At 37.7% G+C, this 19736-nt stretch overlaps 1 protein-coding gene across 1 annotated transcript; it reads left to right on the top strand.

The window, feature by feature from the left end:
• The first annotated feature begins 5089 nt into the window (after positions 1 to 5089).
• Positions 5090 to 18974, top strand: LOC139138610 (uncharacterized). Its single transcript, XM_070707049.1, has 5 exons — positions 5090 to 5214; positions 9703 to 9923; positions 11527 to 11661; positions 12656 to 12792; positions 13453 to 18974. The coding sequence occupies exons 1-5, from the start codon at positions 5129 to 5131 to the stop codon at positions 14092 to 14094; spliced, it is 1221 nt and encodes a 406-aa protein (XP_070563150.1). The 5' UTR covers positions 5090 to 5128; the 3' UTR covers positions 14095 to 18974.
• Positions 18975 to 19736: the final 762 nt, after the last annotated feature.

Here is a 19736-nt window from a genome sequence, read left to right as displayed (position 1 = left end):
AATTCTTGTAGGCTCATCGCGATCCTTACCGCCTCTTCCAGTGAAGATGTTGGCACTCCAAACCATCCTATCTGGTCCAGATACTCGTATCGGTTGTTTCCTTGGTCCATTTAGACAAATTTAAGTTGCGATTGGCTTCGACAGTGATGTAATTTTCTTCGACCAAATACTTTTCATTTTTATCACTATGAAGAGAGTTCACTCTTTTCCTTCAAGCAAAGTGAGAATTTCTGCTTGCGACGATATATTCTAAAATGTGCGTCAAAAAATACGATCATAATAATAATATATACACTTGTTAGAATGTCTGTCCATTTTACTATATGTGCAGAAAAACAAAATCTAAGCTCTTTTGTCTTCTGACCCTGTATCGAGTGGCTTTGCTTCCTGTGCGATTATTACGTCCGTGTGGTGATGCACATCCAACTAGGTAGGTACTTTTACAATGTTAAATTCACTAGTTGACCGGCAATCCGTGACCTCGCAATACCTCATCGATTATCAGGATTTGTTCATCCCTGACAGATTCAAGGAGGTGTGAGATTAGGACATCAGGAAAGATTGGGTTCATGGCTCCAATGTACTTTTTAGTGTATTTAAACGATCTGATAGCGCCAGGTCCCTTTTTAAAGCACAATCTTTCTACGTCTAAACAGAAAAATTTAGGTGATAAAGTTTTGAAAATCGATTATTGTGAGTCACTTGTTGACATCGATAAAATACGCAGACTTTGACTGTGATGTTTGGTCAAAACTACAAAATTATGTTGAATTCTTTTGTGCTGGAGGGTTATACTAACATATCATTCCTGTTTAGAAGTATATCTTTATTGTTTTTCAGACTTTACAGTGATGTAACCTCCAACATAATTTGCATGCAATACAATGTACGTTTTATACCAGCAGCGTGCCAAATGCCAAACGCATGAGGAACTTTGAGCGTTGTCTGTCGCGATGACGCAAAGATGACGAACCGATAACGAATATTCAGTTTTCTTTACGTAAATATGAACACAGTATAGTGGCTAATTATAACAGTCGACAAGAATGCGGTTTCTGGGTCGAAGATCGAGATGTAAATTGAACTTTTGCCGACAATGAGCAAAATTAAAACTGTTGACACTAGTGACTCCTTGTGACACTGTCATTGTGGTTACACAATTCATTTCTAGCCCGAGTATGTCAACGCATCTTCTCCTATATCGGCATTTGAATGTCTATAGTTCATCATATCACCAACATATCTCACGGTCGCTAAAGCAGTAGAAAATAACGATAAGAATAATGTGCGTGGTACGTAAGTTTGACACGTTTTAACATGCGTCCATGCATCTCACAGGTATGAAATTCAAACTAAGAAAAATGAAACCTTTTTAAAAGATTGTACTGCAGTTGTTACAGCTGGTAACACTGCGTAACTTTACAGTAAATTTACACAAGCTTTCAAATAGACTAAAGCAAATGCAAATGTCATGTGCTTTTGTAGGATGAAAAAGTGGTGTCGGCAGTCTTGTAGAAATTAAAGAAACTGATTAAAAGTTATTTGTATAATATACTGAAACGAACGAATAGATTCTAAGCTTATTTGTATGTATACATTAATTAATGTTTTTGTCACATTCTTGCAAAGTGTGAAATTGAAGCGATGTTAAAGGAATACAATCGTCAGAACTGCGCTCAAAGGTCGTATGGGACCCATACGACCAAAGTAAACACTGTATCCAATTAAGGTACCATGGTGATTGATGAAAGTTAAAACATGTTTGTCATAATCTACATCGTATAATTTAAACGTTGCAGCTATGATGATGGGTTACATCTAGATATCGTGCAAGAAATGCATTGTTTGTAAACAAGAACTCGCACAGGCGCAGTTCCGACGAATGTTTCCCTTTAAATAATTCTGATGTAAATTTGCACTTACTAGATGTCAAGGTAACCGTGGTAACGGTATGTATGCGTGGTAGTCGATCACTTTTCAGAAGTTTGAAACGTTTTACTGCATGAAAAAAAGCTGTCGGCAGTTTAAATTTTAGCTCTGTCAGCAATAAGTCGCTTGTGTGTGTTGTCTTTTTAAAGTTAAAACTATAACTCGGTAGTATCGACTCTTGCGCTTCCTTAATTTATTAATGAAGAAGAAGAAGAAGGAGAAAGAGTCGGTTTTTCCATGTCCTTCAAACCACGGTTTCTCTACCCACCTAGAGTATTAAACCATGCTCGAACCAAATCTCATGTGTGTGTGTGTGACTGTGAACGCACATATTACTCCATCCGAACTATCAATACTCAAATCGGCCAACAGATCAAAACTTTCAAGTATTACAAAGAGTATAAGTCACAATAATTTTTTGTTCAGTCCTTCCAGTGTATGCATGAGTTAATAGTTACAACCTCCCGGTATAACCTACGGGCAGTTTGTCGCTATCGAATTTTGTGACGTTGTGTTGACTGGCATCGGAGACATTGCTCGGACGAGTTGCAACAACGTTCTTTACAGCCCACAACTTTCCCCGTCTATTTTGTGTGATTGGTCGACCGACCCCCCGCCCCCCCCCCCCCCAAATCGTCGGGAAAAGTTGTGGGCAACAGTAATGCGGCAATCGACTACTGGGTTGCTCCGTCGATTTTTAAAATGTAGGCCCCTAATTTTTAAAATGTAGGCCCCTAAATATAAAAAAATCCATCTTAGAATTATGACCGTAAGGAGCTTTGTGCCATGAGTTTTTAATATACGTTGCAGCTGATAAAGTGTGTGTAAGGACAGTAGCATATCTTTATTGTTTTTCAGACTTTACAGTGATGTAACCTCCAACATAATTTGAAATGTTTAAGTATACGTCTGTAATGCAATGTACGTTTTACCAGCAGCCTGCCAAATGCATGAGGAACTTTGAGCGTTGTCTGTCGCGATGACGCAAAGATGAACCGATAACGAATATTCAGTTTTCTTTACGTAAATATGAACACAGTATAGTGGCTAATTATAACAGTCGACAAGAATGCGGTTTCTGGGTCGAAGATCGAGATATAAATTGAACTTTTGCCGACAACGAGCAAATTAATGTACTTCTAAAAACTGTTGACACTTGTGACTCCTTATGACACTGTCATTGTGGTTACAAAATTCATTTCTAACCCGGGTATGTCAAAGCATCTTCTCCTATATCGGCATTTGAATGTCTATAGTTCATCATATCACCAGCATATCTCACGGTCGCTAAAGCAGTAGAAAATAACGATAAGAATAATGTGCGTGGTACGTTAGTTTGACACGTTTTAACATGTGTCCATGCATCTCACAGGTATGAAATTCAAACTAAGAAAAATGAAACCTTTTTAAAAGATTGTACTGCAGTTGTTACAGCTGGCAAGACTGCGTAAATTTACAGTAAATTCACACAAGCTTTCAAATAGACTATAAAGCACAGTCATAGTCCCTCTGTAGCACCGGCCTGTGAAGGAGTACATCAATGACGAAGCCGATATGCTACCTGGACGAAAGCGAAAATATAGAAAAATGCAAATGTCATGTGCTTTTGTAGGATGAAAAAGTGGTGTCGGCAGTCTTGTAGAAAGAAACTGATTAAAAGTTATTTGTATAATATACTGAAACGAATGAATAGATTCTAAGCTTATTTGTATGTATACAGTAATTAATGTTTTTGTCACATTCTTGCAAAGTGTGAAATTGAAGCGATGTTAAAGGAATACAATCGTCAGAACTGCGCTCAAAGGTCGTATGGGACCCATACGACCAAAGTAAACACTGTATCCAATTAAGGTACCATGGTGATTGATGAAAGTTAAAACATGTTTGTCATAATCTACATCGTATAATTTAAACGTTGCAGCTATGATGATGGGTTACATCTAGATATCGTGCAAGAAATGCATTGTTTGTAAACAAGAAACTCGCACAGGCGCAGTTCCGACGAATGTTTCCCTTTAAACAATTCTGATGCAAATTTGCACTTACTAGATGTCAGAGGTAACCGTGGTAACGGTATGTATGCGTGGTAGTCGATCACTTTTCAGAAGGTTTGAAACGTTTTACTGTATGAAAAAAAAAAAGCTGTCGGCAGTTTAAATTTTAGCTCTGTCAGCAATAAGTCGCTTGTGTGTGTTTTTTAAAGTTAAAATTATAACGCCGTCGTTTCGACTCTTGCGCTTCCTTAATTTATTAATGAAGAGAAGAAGAAGAAAAGAGTAGGGTTTCCTTGTCCTTCAAACCACGGTTTCTCTACCCACCTAGAGTGTTAAACCATGCTCGAACCAAATCTCATGTGTGCGTGTGTGTGAGTGACTGTGAACGCGCATATTACTCCATCCGAAGTATCAATACTCAAATCGGCCTACAGATCAAAACTTTCAAGTATTACAAAGAGTATAAGTCACCATAATCTTTTGTTAGTCCTTCCAGTGTATGTATGAGTTAATAGTTATAACCTCCCCGGTATAACCTACGGGCAGTTTGTCGCTATCGGATTTTGTGACGTTGTGTTGACTGGCATCGGAGACATTGCTCGGACGAGTTGCAACAACGTTCTTTACAGCCCACAACTTTCCCCGTCTATTTTGTGTGATTGGTCGACCGACCCCCGCCCCCCCCCCCCCCAAAAAAAAAAATCGTCGGGAAAAGTTGTGGGCAACAGTAATGCGGCAATCGGACTACCGGGTTGCTCCGTCGATTTTTAAAGTGTAGGCCCTAGATATAAAAAAATCCATCTTAGAATTATGACCGTAAGGAGCTTGGTGCCACAGGTGCTTAAATCAACCAGTGATCGCGAAGTCTCCTGTAAACGTACATAATGTACGTTTAGGCCTACAGGAGACTTCGCGATCACTGGTTGATTTAAGCACCTGTGCTTGGTGCCATGAGTTTTTACAGCGCTGTAATATACGTTGCAGCTGATAAAGTGTGTGTAAGGACAGTAGCGTATCAGTGAAATGAGTGACTTTGCACCCCAATATTAATTTAAAATATTTGCGTAAGTGAGCCGACTTGCGCTCCCCCCCCCCCCCCCCCCCCCCCCAGCTATCTACCCTGTATGAGGGAGCGCAGCCGGAGCCGCAAGCTTTGATCAAGCGCCCTCTCATGACGGTATCCCTTTGTAAAGCTTCTTTCCAAGATGTCCGACTTTCTGCAGTTTGCTGTGGTGCTGGCCGCTGCCTTAGCTGTTGTATACTACACGGGACATGGACCGTTCTTGCTCAGGTTACTTCTCAATTTAATCATTTATATTGCTAGTGTGTTTCAGCAAGAATGCTGGTCGCTACCGAAGACAAGTAATTCTAAACTAGCAAGTTACATTTCATAGCGTGCATTGAACTGTACTGTAGCCGTGAACCAACCGTGTACCACGTATGCACACGTTTGCATGCCCGTTCAGTGGTGCATGGTGGACGGGGGGAGGCGTGGTCATTACCCCCGACCAGACGACCTTCTATGGTGAATAGCCTGTCTGGCAACCGTTTGTAGCGTCTGTCACCTCAGTCGATAATGTTACGCAACAGAATTTTGAGGTTAAAAACACCAAATGCTGTTGGTCCGTTGTTGCATGCTGTCTTTCCAAGGGGCCAATATATGGAAAGGACTCCCAGGACCCGAAGTACATTGATAGCTGAATTCCAAGATCCGGAAATACCTTCTATTGGAATTTTCGGCCCCCAGTAACCATGGCAATGAACACTTACTATGACGAAGACGGACGTATAAGTCCAAAATCATGTCCCTTATCATAACATTTGGCAGACTTTTAGTAGTTTCTTGTCTGTACATCACTGGGCAGTTCATCACAGATCAATACATTTTTTCGTGCAAGAATGACCTATCCATGACAGCAACAGGGTCGTGTTGGAAATATGTTTCTGTGTCAAGTAACATCCTAAATTTGTGATCCTTTTGAGAAGTTTTTTAACAAGCTCCCACTCAGTTACTCATAAATTTGCATGATACTGTAAGCCATGAAGGTCATCGTAGATATATCATGTACAACTTGTCGACTGCAAACCCCATCCCCATTGAAATTCCACTGAAAACATTGTTTCATGATGACAACACTTGTCTTTTATGTCGAAGCAGAGTAGTGTGTACATGTGCACATAAAATTATTTCATCATGGAATACTCATACCATATGTTGTTTTCACATTCATAACAGCTGTCCCTAACGCTATACAGACTCATCCTTGTCAAATAAATTTCTGAAAGACAGATTGTAAGGTTTCATTAATGTGCTCAGCTGAAAAAAAAATATTTAAAAGAAAATTTGCTGCATGGGGCTTGAAAATTATGATTAAACTTGCATCTTGAAAAAAAATTATGTTGTAAGGCTTCCCTTCTGTATCAGAGAAAATTTTATTTTTCTGAAAGAATACTACACTTGATTAATTTTCCAATTTCTTAAACCTCTACTGTTAATTGTACAATAATGTAAGAATATTTTTTAGAGTAACGTGTACACATAGGTCAAATGCAACTTAAAATATTGCAACATTTCAAATTTTTCATTGTTAGCAAATTTATCTGATGTATGCTAAATTCAATATTTAACTTAGATTAGGACAGTTGCCATGGCTCTGCTGAGCCTTAAATTTTTGGATCAAGTTGGCTGTATTCATCGAAGTACTATACTATAATGGTATGCAAAGCTCAACAAGGACGTATTTTACTGCTTTAAACAGTGTTTAATTATTATCTCAGGTCTGGTTTTTCTAAGGATGAAAATATGTGTTCTGAAGGGTGGCTTTTTATCATTATTTGACCTTTAACCCCCACCATGTGTTGCCCAACCCTTCATGTATATCTGTTTGAACAATTTCAGAAAATTTGTAAATATTCTCATTGTAGTGCAATCCATCTCCACATGTAGATTTTATATGCCAATTTGTTAAATATTGTCCCCAGGGAAATTTGTCAAAATCTCATATAAAGTTAAAAATTACACAAGACTTTGTTATACCAAGCCCAAAACAAAATATGTAGAATTTTTGTGAAATTATACATGGTTGTCAAGAAACACTCAAAGTAGGGACTTTTCGAAAATCAATCAGTACATTAACATATGTTTCAGATGCTTCGATTTTTTCATTTTGTTCAGAATCGTACTTTTTCTTGCTTTTCAAAATGCAAGAATAAAGTGTTTTATGAAGATAGAGACTTTTACACCAGGATCAAGATAATTTGACTTGTGTAAATGTAGGCCTCCATCGTTCACCATGTCTTCCAGCAATCAAGAAGCACGTGATATGGCTTGTCAATGGCCTTCCCAGAATGCAATGTACCATGTGATAATTTTCAAATTCTGTTAGTTTGATCAGATACCAATGGTTCTATGCTGGAATATAGGATGTGGTGTGTTCAGGGATGTAGAAAGTAGCTGGCAGCCTGCAAAAACAACGCTGTCAGCTAAAATTTGCCGGCTGTGAAAATTTAGTTTTAGTAAAAACTCAGGACATTTTGCACAAACTTTATATGCACATACACTACTTGTAACCACCTGTACTTTTATTTTTGCCACCTGTAACCAACATTTTCTACATCCCTGTGTGTTCTGCAGAATCAATATGCCCAAACGATCACATGATGACTGGACAAGCAAACCAATGTGTACAAACAGATGGAAATACATATATTTCTCTACACGTTTGTGGACACGGTTTTGTTTGGATGGTGGTTCATTCAAGTTGTGGGTTTCACCTATTAGTCCATGCAGTGTTAGTTCTCTATTCATGTCAACCAAACTGTGAAAGTTATCTTCCTGAGATATGTAAAACATCAGAGGAGAACCATTTGATTTCCAATTGGGTAGAGGGTGGAGGATTTAAAAAACTGTCAGTATGTGAAGAAGGAAAAAATAATTTGACCCTGTTAGTAATGATCTGAGAAAAAAGTTGACTGACAATAGTCAAAAGCATTAGCAGTGACATTGACAGATAAAACATTGCTGCCATGCCCATTTCCTCTCCTCTCCCCCTCCCCTCAAAAAAATCAAATGGTTCTACCTGTAAGTCATTTTCCTTCGATCAGACATTTAAGGTTTTACACGTAGTGATGGTTTTAGAGTTGTTTCTGATTCAATAGCTAATTGACAGACCAAAGAATTTAAAACACAATTCTCACTCCTGTGCAGTATTTGTGAGATTTTTGTTTGCTTTTCAATGAGAGGTGCAATTCTTCCTCTCTACTCCTCCACATACTAAATATTTTAACCACAAAAGTTTTTACTATAAGAGTTAACAGGGTGAAATGTTATCAGCTGTTATCAGAATGGTTTGTTGTCATACTGTCTGTTAGTTTCTCCTTTATTCTGGTTTTAAGCTTGTAAAGCTTCTCCTAGTCCATATATCAGGAACAAAATACCAAAAAAATATGTAAACCTTTGTGACATTTTGTTTCCAATCTCAAACACTGACCTCTGCATGTACCAAAACTTAGTTAATATTCGGTTCTCAGATCCTGGTACATTAACATACACGAATGTTCAAAGTCCATAACTTGCTGATTTGTTCTGGTGTCCAGTACAGAAATTGTACCAAAATTTTGCAGTGCGGATAATTTCCTAAAATTACACTTTGTGCATAAAACTTTGCATCAAAAGTTTGACAGCTTTGAAACGACAAACTCCGTAAAGTAGAATAGGTATAATTTATCCATCAGAGTATTAAAAACTGCACATTTCTCTGAAGAGATCTAATTATTTCACAGAAACGGTCAGTTTATACCAGAGTTTGTTGGTTACATAGGTCAAATATCATAGATACACAAAGAGAGTCAGCTCTCATTAATAAACATCATCAAATTGAAATCCCTCCCTTCCAAGCTCTGCCCACTAATTACAGTAGATTGTCCTGGAGGTGAATGTTGTATTTACATATCACACTGAGATGCTGTCTGACCATACCCTCTAGGCAAGATATTCTATTTAAAAATCATGCTTGATATATTAGATTGGGCCTGCTGGACTACATATAGTATTAGATTAAAAACGGATACCACAACTCAACAGCTGTGATGAGGTTTTCTGTTGTAGAAAATGTATAAAAGGAATGATTGTAAATTTTGTGCATACAAGTGAGATTCACATTTCATCTCTCTTCTGATATGAAGTCACGAGGTTCAGAGAGTTGAAACAGTGCACATATCTAGTTTGAAGTGTAATGTATTTTCAGTGGAAAATATGAAACATTTCATATTTATTTTATTCAGAACAATCCTAGAGACAGTTTTGGGGAGAATATCATATGTTGATATAAAGAACATCATGACAGAAATATGTTTTATTAATCATCTAAAATATTGTAACCTTAGACATGCTACCAGTTGAAAGAATTAAGCTACTCGCCAACAGAAAGTTAAGAATATGTTAGAAGCAGTGGCTTCTGTTGAATTTATTTCACTGAAATCTCGATCACAATTTAGTATTTGTAAGATTTGATCAGTGAATTCAGCTTGCTTCCCTATTTGAAATACTTTTGCATAGTGGAGATTTATATTATGAGCTATTGCAGCCTACCACAGTCAACTTACTGTATGAAATTCAATATTTATGTGACTGGAGTTATTTTATACTATTTTGTGTAAGTAGTGATTAAATTAGTGAATTTGTATCCCCTGGGTTGTTATATAGTTTTACTACCGTAAAAATTTTCATCATGGAAGAGTTGAGCAACTGATGGTAATGTGTGTTTTCTTATGAACGCAGGAAAACTACTGAAATAGTGTATGGAAAACCAGGGTGTGCTCCGGTGCCTGCAATTGGAAATGTTACCCTGCATTACTTTGCTGCCAGAGGGAGAGGGGAACCCATCCGCATGATTCTGGAGGAGGCCAAGATTTTCTATAATGAGACGGGCTTCACCAAAGACACCTGGCCAGAGGCCAAGGCCAAGGGAATCGAGGAAGGACTTTACACATTTGGACAGGGTATGTTGAGAGAAATTCACAGGTTTTATAAGTCCCTAGATTGCGTCTGATCAGAGACGTCATGCACTTGAAAGTGTAAAGATATTTAAGTACCAGTATTGAAAATATGAAGAATTGAAAAAAATCAATGCTTGCCTACAACTGAGTAATGTTGTCTGCAAGGTAGAATAGTGAGAAACCATGTTTGTATGTACTGTTATGACGTGTACGCAGTGTAACTGAGTGAAAGATAGAATGCAAGAATTGGACAGCTTGATCTCAGCTTTCTATTCATATTCACATTAGACTGTAGAGGTTATGCAGCCCTATTTCCCCCCACAGAGGTCATCAAGCCAGTGAAATACTGCCTCAATCACCTTCAATTACTGGTCCATTTTTAGTGTCACGGGTGTCTGTCTGTCTGGGACAGTTGAGTGCCATCACTCATGACCTATCTATGTCTGAGACTGTGAAACATCACACTTCCATGTATGCATCCATATCGACAGCCACTTTAACCCCTTCACAGCCATAGTTTGGCCCAAGCCCATTGTGTTCAATAGCGTTTGTTGACCTGTTTACTGGGTATCAGGATGAACAGGTGAATTCTCAAAAAGAGAATTCAGTAGTCAAGAAAGGTCAGCTTTTGACATAGAGTTCAGTAGTCAAGAAAGGTCACCTTGTAACATACTGCAGATAAACTTTACACTTTCTTCAAGCACATCATAGCTAACCCGCTGACCCCATGAAAAAAACAGGATACACTGGGTGTTGGAATTCCATGATAAATTGGGTAATCATTTTAATCAAAATGTTGTATCTGTTATTGAAAATAACCTGGCGGTACCAGTGAGTTTAAAATATCACTGCAGTGACTGTAAACTTGAACAAAGCAGTCATTTAGGTGAATGGGACGCATTGCAACACACTGGTTTTCATCCGCTTTATCTTTCAAAGTCTAGTTTCACAATCTCATAATGTCTGTGTCATATTGTAAGTGACATTGATGAAATTCAAATGACATCAAGATTATCCAGAGACTAATTGTCATGTCAAAACCTGTTCTGTGTCCTTACATTCAGTAATTCTGCCATTTTCAGTAAAAGACATGCCATATGGAGGTGACACATGTCCCTCATCCTTGTCAATGTTTACCGTACATTTATTTGGTCTGTGTCGATACCTAGTGATCTGAAGATATCAATGCATAGATGACTGAGATAACTCCCATCCAACTATGTAAATTCATGTGCATAAATTCAAAATATATTGATAAGCAAGGCCAGAATAAAATATGCAAGTTTCGTGAAACCCATGGCAAAATAGGGGAGCTCTGTAACTTGTCTTTAATTTATTTTCTTTTAGCTCACTATGACTCAAAATTTTAATAAAAATGTGGTGAATTCAAGAAATGTTTTGAAAATGTTAGAAAAACAGTGTCGGAAATAAAAAAGGATGTATTACTTAGGTGGATATTTATATTTTTTGCTTGTCCAAAGTAGATTTTGGTGAATCCCACATCCAATATGTTACACAAAGCATCTCCAAGTCTCAGGGAATTTTATCAACATCAATTCATGTTGGTCTTTGAGTTGAATGTCTGTCTATGTTATTCTTGAAACAGTGCCTGCTATCACTACGTCAAGTGGTGTTCAAATGGTACAGAGTCAAGCCATTACTCACTACATCGGCAGATCTACAGGCATGGAATGCAACTGTGAAGATCTACACTTCTGTGAGGCAGTAGCCCTCGCCGTAGGTTAGTCAACTTTTAATTTTAAATTACAAAAATCATTTTTCATTTGTTCCAGAATAAGTGTATCTGCAGCAGTTTAGATCGTGTTACATGTTTTGAAGTTTCAACTGGTAGTAAAGTGAGTCCATAGTGTAGGTTTTCTGGGCTGAATATGGACATTGTATTGGCAACATAACATATTACAGAACATCACATTTTACCAATTGGTATTTGTAAATATAGTTTCAGGTACAAAAATACAGGGATTTTCTTCTGTTCCCTTAGAAGTTTTAACATTTTCAACTCACAGTAGCCACCAATAGTGAAAGAGTGCACTGAAAAGGGTATGCAAAACGTTTTGAAAAAAGGCAGTTGCAAGATGTCAGGGAACTGGATACTGACTGAAGCAAAGGACCGTCATCGGCAGAAATTTGTGCAATGTGGAAGAATCTAGTTTGAGATCCCTTCTGGTCTTTCATGGATGATTCTGACCCCGACTGAAATAAATGGGTCTCTGTGATTGAGGTGCATAGGTGTTATCAGAGATCCTGAAAAAAATTGTGCATCAAAATTGTTGCAAAAGTAGGAATAAATTATTTGGTCTCTGTTGTTGCTGATCCTTTTCAATATTGCTAGTGTTTAACCCTTATACTGCCAAGTTCATGTTTCATCATCGGATTGTACTGGTTAAAAATAGTGAGGCATAACATGTTCCACAGGTTGCATTTTAAAAAGATTTGAATATTTGAAGGCCCTGGGAAATGTAGACACTGTAAAACATGATATAAATGACTTAACCAGCATGTGTCGGTTTTGGCTGAGCTCTGTACTACTTTTATAGGGACTTGGCAGATTGGGAAGTGATAGGCCTGGTAAAGACTTCAAACTTGTGTATGAGTGGTAATCCTCATGATGACATGCAAAATTTAAGTGACTTCATAGCTTTCAGGAATAAATTTAACTTACAAGAGAATTATGTTGAAGTAAACTTATGATGGTTGTGTTTCTTTGATTTCAGAGGATATTGCACAGAAGTTTGGTAAAGTAGTCTATGATCCAGAATTCACTATCAAGTCCCGCAACGATTACCTCAAAGATACAGCATCGGTGTGGTTGGGATACTTGGAAAAGATTGCACCATGCCTTGAGGCAAAGGTACACTCACATTATCATTTCTTTGACTCTTTACTGATTCAGTGGTAGAATTTATCACACAATCCCATTTCACTTTCCCAGAATTTCGATTGGTTCAAATTTTGGTCATTGCAGTTCAGCATCTTTTCTATTGGCTGTTTCCACTCTGTAAGCCACACCTACCTAATACATCTATATGCCACAGTGGTAAAGCATTCTACAATCCACACCTACCTAGTACATCTGTTTGCCAAAACAGTTTGGCAAGTTATGGGCCACACCTTCTTATTTGTTCTATTAGCCACAGTTTTGAAACATTCAAGAAGCCACACCTACCTTGTGTATCTACTGGTCAGCATTCTTTAAACCACACCTACCCAACCCCTTACTATTGGCCACAATTGTGTATCACTCCGTAAGCCACAACTACCATGTGCACCTTTTACCTATAGTTGTTGACACGGACTTTATCACAAACACTGTACTATATTTGAAATATCTAACACTGACACGCTACAGACAATAACCTGAAAAATGTAAATTCTGATTTTTATCATTTTGGTCAAGTCACCTTTAAAATTAATTAAACACAACATGACATCTGTTGACAAATCAACTGTCTTGAAATTTTTGAGCATAATGAATCGACCATACTTTGTTTCTTGATTTTGTCACATCCAGGACAAAGCATTCTTTGCCAGTGAAAGACTGACCTGGGTTGACTTCCTGGTCTTCAACATCATTGACGTTCATATCGAGCTGGCCCAGGTGAAGATTGCCGGGGTTGCTCCAATCAACATCCTGGAAAATCATCCCAAACTTAGTGCATTCTACAGCAAGTTCAAAGCCAGACCAAAGATTGCTGTGTACCTGGAGAGCTCCCGCAGACCTGCCTTCAACCTGCCTTATCCTCCTAAGGCGGCTATTCCACAGCAGAAGGCTGCACCCGCACCAGCAGCTGCAGCTGAGCAGCAGAAGAAACAGCAACAGGTTCCCAAGAAGCAAGCGGCACCACCTGCAGCCGCCCAACAACAAGCCAAGAAACCTGAGACCCCCAGGCAAAACCCCAGACGCAGCAACCACCCCAGGCGAAACCCCAGGCACAGCAACAACAACAGCAACCACCTAAACCAAAGCCAGCACAACAACCCAAGGTACCACAACCCACTCCGGAGCAAAAGAAACCCGCAGCACAGGCTGGGCAAGCTCAGCAAGCTGCCAAACAGGCACCACCACAGCCCAAGCCTGCTGCCCAGACACCTGGAAAAGAACAAGAAAAACCTAAAAAGTAAACATGCTAATCTGAGGGAATACTGGGTTTAATTTATTGCAATTTCAAGGTGTAATTTTATTTCACATTTTCTAAATGATTACTAACACTTTTGAAAGTTTAAGATTCACCGTCAAATCTGATGAAAGATTGTCTCCTCATTTCTTGAATCAAGGTGAAATTCTGCTATTTGCAGTTCTAAAATCCCAGTTGTTACCAGTTATGGTGTCAGTAATCTTCTCAAAAAGTACATGATACATTCAATTAATATTGACAAGCAGCTAAAGGTCATCTGAAATTTCGTTTGCATAAATTACCAATCATGAGTCATATGAAAGAATCCAAGATTTTCATGAGTATTTCTTTAAGTATAACTATTCCATTGAGTGACATGTTCTGGCAGTTCTCTCAGCATTATCTACGACTGATCAAGTGTAAAGATGGTCTCTATATCTACAATACAATAATTAACTGGTGGAGGATTTTTAGAATAACAGGAAGAATTCCAAAAGTAAAGCAAAACAAAAGTGTTTTCAGATCAGCCACACATCTTTTACGCTGTAAAGTTATTTTGCGGAAGTTTTTATGCAGATTATAGATTTTATGATTTCTGTAAGGTGATCCAGTTGAGAGAAACTCTCTGAATGAAAGAGTTATGAACAAAGGTAACCAGGGATTGTGCCATCATAGCACGGTGCAATTACCTGAGATTAAGAATTTGAAAGAGCTACGTGTGTAATGGAAGCTTTTGATATATAAAAAAGTATGTATCGCTCTCAAAGATGCGGAAGAACCATGGGGTGAAAATTATTCCTGTTAACATTATCTGTTGTTTAAATTTGTCTGTTTGATTCGCCAGGGTGTGAAAATTTAACAACCTGACTCAAAATACATATCCATGAAGTGATGTCTTTACTGTGACATTCGGTCGGTTACAGCAGTGGCTCATGTCAGTGTACATGACATTGTGAAGACTATGGGTCTTGAACTGTAGCTGAGAATGTTTTCAAAATCGACAAAAGCAATAATTTGCCAAAGAGCAGAAATTGTTGTATGCTACTTCCATGAATTTCGAAAATTGATTAAAAACATTTAAGGCAAGAAACTTATTTTTTCAGCTCTTTCATACATAGGACAGGGTTTGGGAAATTTTGGAAAACATTCTTGCAATTGGTAAGCAGTATAAACACAGTGAAAATAATTTTATTGAAAGAAAAAGGCTTTATGATTGTGATTGCAAATAGACTAGTGTATGGATGCACAATATTTCTTAGTTTATCAAATTTTTACTGGTTGTAATTTTCTTCAGATTCAGTATTTTGGTTTTTAAGGGGACATTGATGCTCAATTATAATGGTTGTGACAAAGTTTTTATTCCTATAAAATTTGTCACATTCAAATTCAATTTTTATATACTGAATATTATTGCTTTCAGTTTGTCCACATACTTGAACGCATCAGCAGATGAGTTGAATCTGACAAAAAAGTAAACATTATGAACAGACATGCTATGGTCTCATTGTCAGTGGAAATGGATGATGCCCATCAACGTCAAACAATAGGAGCGTCCATTTCTATGTTTAATTTAGGGGTGAATCAAGCCCAGTGATAGTGAGACACGTCATTGTGTTGTGACCTTTCTACCAAAGCAGTATGTGGTATGAATGGCATGACAGCCGTGTACTACATGGCCCTATCAAGCCTGGCATTGATTTGTTTACACTAGAAGCAGCCACTGCTGGCTTGATCCATTGACCTCAATTAACCCTAGGATAGTGTTTGGCCCAGCTGGCTGTGAAATTACATGGATGGTACATTTATGGTGATCAAAACTTTGAACAAGATTTCTGTTCAAATTAATTAACGTGCTCCCTAAGTTGAACCTAGTTGACTTGAATTGCCTTTCAGAAAGTACCATACAGTTAATAGCTTTGTCAAGGAGGTGAGCGCTTTCTTGAGAAGGTGAGTGCTTACTTAAGAAAGTATGTGCTTTCTTAATGTGTTAAATCTCCATACAAAATACCAGAATACAGAAACAAATACTTACATCTATATATGTCATTGCAAAGAATACTCGCCTTCATTTCATAAAGGCAGCCATCTTGAGAATATCCACGATGCTATGCAGTCATACAAGTAATATGAAAGCTCTATTAGATGACATTGTATTGTGATGGTCAAGAGAAAACAAGCGTTAATTGTTAACTGATATGCTTTTGTGTTTTTATACAGAATGTGTAAATTTCATAGAATTTCGCGAGGTGTACTTTCATAGTTTCCTTGTCAAACACAAATATGCAGAACAAGTCATGGTTCTGCTCAGTCAACCTGATATCAAAAAAACATCAGATGACAAATTTCCAAGTATTTATCCTCTTTTTGTGATTTTTTTTCAAGAGCATCAACATATACCTAGTCTGAATTACTAGTTCTTTTGTTTAAAAACATGAACATCATCTGTGTTGTGACTGAAAACTACAGGTATGAGATTACAGTAGTTATGACCTACAAACTCTGTTCCTGGTCAATGTGTATACAGCTCTGTTCCATGGATTACATGGTGTTAGAGCAGAGATGGAAAATCTCAGGAAGTGGTCACAATATGTAGTTATGAAGAAATACATACATACTGGTGTTCAACATTGAAAAAAACAAAAATGCTATTGAATGCATTTTAAAAACCACCACTGTTTTTTCTGAGTGAATTGCTGATATTAATTGGCATCAAGCTTGATATGAAATGATTTATAATTAATGTTTATTTTTTGGTATGGTAATATGATTCTTGTAACCACATATTTGTAAAGGCCATGGATTTCTGAATATGCCAAGTGGCCTTTTAAAAAATTTTACTGAACTTTACTCATGGGTGTCGAAACTCAGCAGAGATACCAGTCTGAAAACAGAAGCTGTGTTACATTATCCGTGGTAGACTCTCAACCTTGACAGCAGATATTGGTCTATTTTAATGAATTCATGATTGCCACAGATCGTTTGAAAAAATGCGGTAGTTGCAAACAATATTCTGGCGATCAGATAAGTTACAGTATTTTAGCCATTGGCACTGCACAAGTCTTGTTGCCAGGTTGTGAACAGTGTTCTCTGTGTAAAAATGGTGACTCATTTCCTGTCAACTTTTAAGACTTTGTCAGCATTTCACAATTCAGGCACAGACGGTCAAAGTATGGTTCGTAATTAACCATTTTGATAGTTGTAACATGTTGAATTATTAATCTGGAATCAAGCCATGTTAATAATGAATGGTTAACTGTAACTTGAATATTATGGATTCTATGAAATGTGCAATGCAGAATGTCTTTTTGCAAATTATGGTGAATAATTCCCCTATAATTCCATTCCCATGGGTATTATTATACTTACAATGACCAACAGCAAATACAGAATATGTGCATATCTCATCAGTGGATTTGCGTCCAACAATTAAGTGACTCTGTCAGACTTTTTATCTGTGTTTGTCGGTGACAAACATACCGTATGATAAATGAAAAAGCTATTTCATGAAAATGTTTCTATAAATTTTGAAATTGAGATAAGGCTTTGGAGGATGCAGGACTGTGCTGATATGACTTTTCATCTCTGCATGCAAGTTTATGGTCGATGAAAGAAGTGATATCAATGTGACCTTGAAATTTTGGATGAGTCGAATCATATTCTCTAGCCTTTGCACAGAGTGAGGCATTTCATGAAATTATCTGTTAAAGCTTTAGGAAATTCATCAATCCCACAGTGGTGGCAATGCATGTGATGTACTGGTGATTCTGTACGATATGTTGAAAGTTAGGTTGGCTGTTGTGGAAGGAACTGCCGAGGCCCTCTGAAAGCCCTACAAAACTGTAGAACAGAGATGGTCTATCGGAGATGTACACTCACAGCTTGTAGGAATTTCACATATGTCTATACCCATGCTTGATCATTCATTAACAGCAATATGGGTGGCATAACGTTTCCTATTTCTGTACCGTACAGGGGTACTTTTTGCTCAATGCAAAGTTTTAAAACAGGAAGAATGCATAGTAGCCCATTAGTGATCTTCCCATACTTAGCTGGGCCAAATTGATATTTGTACACCAGTGAAGCATTGGGTGGGCATGGCACTGAATTCCAGATAGAGCAATGTAAATTTCTGACTGAATTAATCTGAAAAGCAATTTTAGGTTGTACTCTTATCCCTAGGGGAAGACTGCATAACTTGCATGGTACCTGAAACCCGAGTTCTTGTCTGACCAACTTGGGTGACAAACAGAAGACTTTTAATCCCAAGGTGTGAATGTTCCATTGTTATGTTTATCTAATCCAGCTGGTGCCATTGTAGTGCCATTGTAGGAAAGGCAGGTCTGTGAAATTGATCCTCATAGGGAAGTCGGGTATTCCTAAGTTAATGTAGCCTTCCCGTAATGTCCCAACATCATGACAGTTACCTCATAAGGCCGGTTGCAATATTGCAATTGATGTGAATTTAAATTTGTAATTCAAATTACTGCCACCATGTAGAGATGCAGTACTTGACCCAAAATTATTTTATGAAATTAAGAAATACCCTTTAAAAGGTGTAAAAGTGAAGCATAATTCCATGGTTTTGTAAATTTTAGCAATTTTTGTTCTGAGAAAGTGTTTGTCTGTCCATGGTTGTCATGGAGATTTGGATGATAAGTAATTGCACTGCTTGACTTTCTATTTTATCAGCTAGAGATCTGAATATTTTCTTATCTGTGTGGGTTTACAATTGGATGAGAAGGGTAGATAGAACATTTTGACACATTTGTGTATGTTTACAGAAAGCCCAGAGTACGTACTACAAGTACTGAAAACATATCTAATAGATAAAAAGCCTTGCTTTGAGTGGATTGTTAATTTACTGATTTGTATAATTTTTTTAGTCACTAATAATATAGATGTCTTTATGAAATGGAAATGTGATCGTAATGTTGTCATTATTACCACTGTGTTGCAATTTCAACAGTACTGTATTTGTAATAAGACCTTTCATTGCATCACACTTTCCTCTTTGTGGTCTCTCATGGATCTTTTATCATGTAACTCTTACTCTCATGGTGTTTGCCTCTCTCTCTGCTCTGTGTGCGTTTCGTAGACTCTCTCTATCACTCATTCTCTCTCTCTCTCTCTCTCTCTCTCTCTCTCTCTCTCTCTGTACCATACATACAAATGCCTGTTCACTATCCCATGGTGACCTTCGCCCTTTGCAATTATTTGATAGTACAAAGGATTTCTCATAAATTGTTCTGGTCATGTAGTGTACTTGTGACACGGGGTAAATTTGTCTGCAATATTAAGAATATAGCTGACAGAGGAAGAGGCAGTCAGCTCATAGAGGGCGCTATTCATTTCCATGTGCACATACCGTACTACGGTACTGGTAAATCCCAAAATACGCCTCTCTCTCACACTCCTGTACCTTGGGATGCAGAAATATGATTAAAAAGAAAGCTAACTGTATTAATCTCTGTTTCCTTCAATTTCAACATTTTATAATGCTAGAATAACATAAAGTATGTAAAAAGGAAAGTTTATACTGAACAATTCTTGGACTCAACCCACCCAGCTGCTCCTGTATCACTTGCCAACCAAGACAAACACAAAGACTATAAGTGCAAATATAAATTTTCAACATATGCTATTCATGCCTTCTGTTGCCTGCAATCTACTAATTGCAGTG

This window comes from Ptychodera flava, chromosome 8 (genome assembly GCF_041260155.1).
Source record: "Ptychodera flava strain L36383 chromosome 8, AS_Pfla_20210202, whole genome shotgun sequence".
NCBI classification, from domain to species: Eukaryota; Metazoa; Hemichordata; class Enteropneusta; family Ptychoderidae; genus Ptychodera; species Ptychodera flava.
This window is presented reverse-complemented; position numbering and strand designations above follow the sequence as displayed.